The sequence below is a fragment of the Anneissia japonica genome, unplaced genomic scaffold (assembly GCF_011630105.1).
Source record: "Anneissia japonica isolate Jap-2015-1 unplaced genomic scaffold, ASM1163010v1 scaffold2191_len329779_cov167, whole genome shotgun sequence".
Lineage (NCBI taxonomy): Eukaryota > Metazoa > Echinodermata > Crinoidea > Comatulida > Comatulidae > Anneissia > Anneissia japonica.
The window spans coordinates 310,849-312,854 of NW_022758203.1; the positions used below are offsets into that span (position 1 = coordinate 310,849).

At 32.7% G+C, this 2,006-nt stretch overlaps 1 protein-coding gene across 1 annotated transcript in view; it reads right to left on the reverse strand.

Annotated features, from left to right (window-relative positions):
* Positions 1–2,006, reverse strand: part of LOC117125183 — an 8,985-nt gene that overhangs the window by 4,147 nt on the left and 2,832 nt on the right. The window contains exons 2-3 of the mRNA XM_033271595.1: positions 804–1,005; positions 404–550 (exon numbers count right to left, since the gene is read on the reverse strand). Coding sequence (XP_033127486.1) covers positions 404–550; positions 804–1,001 — 345 coding nt within the window. The 5' untranslated portion in view covers positions 1,002–1,005. The remainder of the gene's footprint in view (positions 1–403; positions 551–803; positions 1,006–2,006) is intronic.

A 2,006-nucleotide genomic window follows, 5' to 3' on the forward strand; every position in this document is an offset into this window, starting at 1 on the left:
CGGGGGCAAATCCTGGTGCCACCTCTGGACCCCACGCCCAGAGAACCCCCCCTTGAAATGACCTGGCTACGGGCCTGCGGTTATTTAGAGGTTGATATTCTTTAAAAAAAATCTCATTAACCCCCTACTCATCTCGAAAGATGTACTGGGTTTTTGAAGTGCACAGGAGCATTTGTGTACACTGGGTCTACGGTTTTAGTCCTTATCCGAGAAGACTTGTTCCACCACCAGAACCATAGGAGCGAGCAGGCCGCGAACCTATGCCGATATTGTTGGCTATGATCACGGTGCCCCTGCCTTAACCGCTCGGCCTGGCTCGCTGTGATGACAGTGATACTGTATTTTAAAGGCGTGGTCCTGCTTCTCCATCTGTTACATGATGATGGATGTCTTTCCAATTTACCTCTTTAATGTTGATACCTTCTGTTGCATGATGATGGATGTCTTTCCAATTTACCTCTTTATTGTTGATACCTTCATCCTTCATTACTCCTTCTATTGTTTGCTTAGTGTTTTCCAGCTCACATTCATCTTCATCAAATGCTTTACTCTAAATAAGGGGAAATTAAACAGAATCATAAAACAATTATTAATGTTATTACTAGAAGAGCCAACATGACTTTTTCATTCAATCTCACACTTTTAAATAAACTTATCGTTTTTGTTATATTTATGGTAGCCTATATTTCGATAGAAACTAGAAATTTACCTACAGTGGAAATGAATTATATTTAAAAAAAACTATACGAAAAACAATTTAAAACTATTAAACATTTTATAATAGGCCGAAAGCAAAACCTCACCTCGATACTGTCTCCAGTTTGGAGCTTTGACTTCTCTTCAGTGGAGTTGTTATTATTTATGGAAGCTACATCCTCGCCTGCCTTTTGCATTGTTGCATGCTCATCATCTTTAGCAGAGTTAAATTCAGGGACTTTTTTAAAACCAATGATGATTTGAACCATCAGCAAACCACAGAATATGAATACCACCAACTTCATAACGCTGAAGAAAATTAAAATGAACATAATGAACCTTATAACAGGATTTTTTCTCGTGACCAAAAAAAAAAAAACTCCACCCAATAGTTGTATTCTCGAGTGATTTTGCAAACCCTAAACGTGTGACTCAAATGACAGGTTCCACTGTATGTCATATATTACACAGATGATAAATGTTTTATAAAATTTTTGAAACATATATAAAATAATATTGATTTGTAGCAATTCTAACATTACAATTATCTATTTACAGTATTTTATCATACTCAATTATTCAATTCAATTCATTAATTTAATTTTATTGGAATATTTATTTCAATTGAATACAACAAATTTTTGAATAAAACATCACAATCTTCAAATTATAAAAAAACAAACAAAGGCATTAAAGAATTACATTAACAGTAGGCCTACTTGAAAATACTAATAATTTAGCTTGAAAAAGACTTAAGACAATTATTTTACGATACATTCATAAAAATGATAATACAGGTAATATCAACTTCATTAGTATAAATTTAACGTTAGACGCTATATATTTAATATATTTACAGTATTTAATTATACATTCATAATGATATTAACTTTTTTTATATAGTATTCAATATATAGTAACAATTCATATATAATTCATTATTTACAGTACTAGTGTCTTACATTACGATACCAAGCTTCTAAAATACAGATTATTTGGGGGCTGTTTTATGTTTAATAGGCTACATTGGCCAGTCACTGTGAAGACACATGTTGTATTTTGAATTGCTTGTTTTTGAAAGCTATTTCCATTGCTTGTAGTAGGTGCTAACCTTTTACTATTTTTGTGTCGTACGGTATTATTTGATTTGATTATATTTTTATGAACACCAACAATGAGAAATAACATTTCAACAGTGGTTGGAAACAGTGATCGCCAATAAAGTTACATTGACGAAGAAGCAGCAGCAACAAAATCGTATTTTGATCATGATAGCGAGGATGTAACCGGAGTATTATATGTATATATAT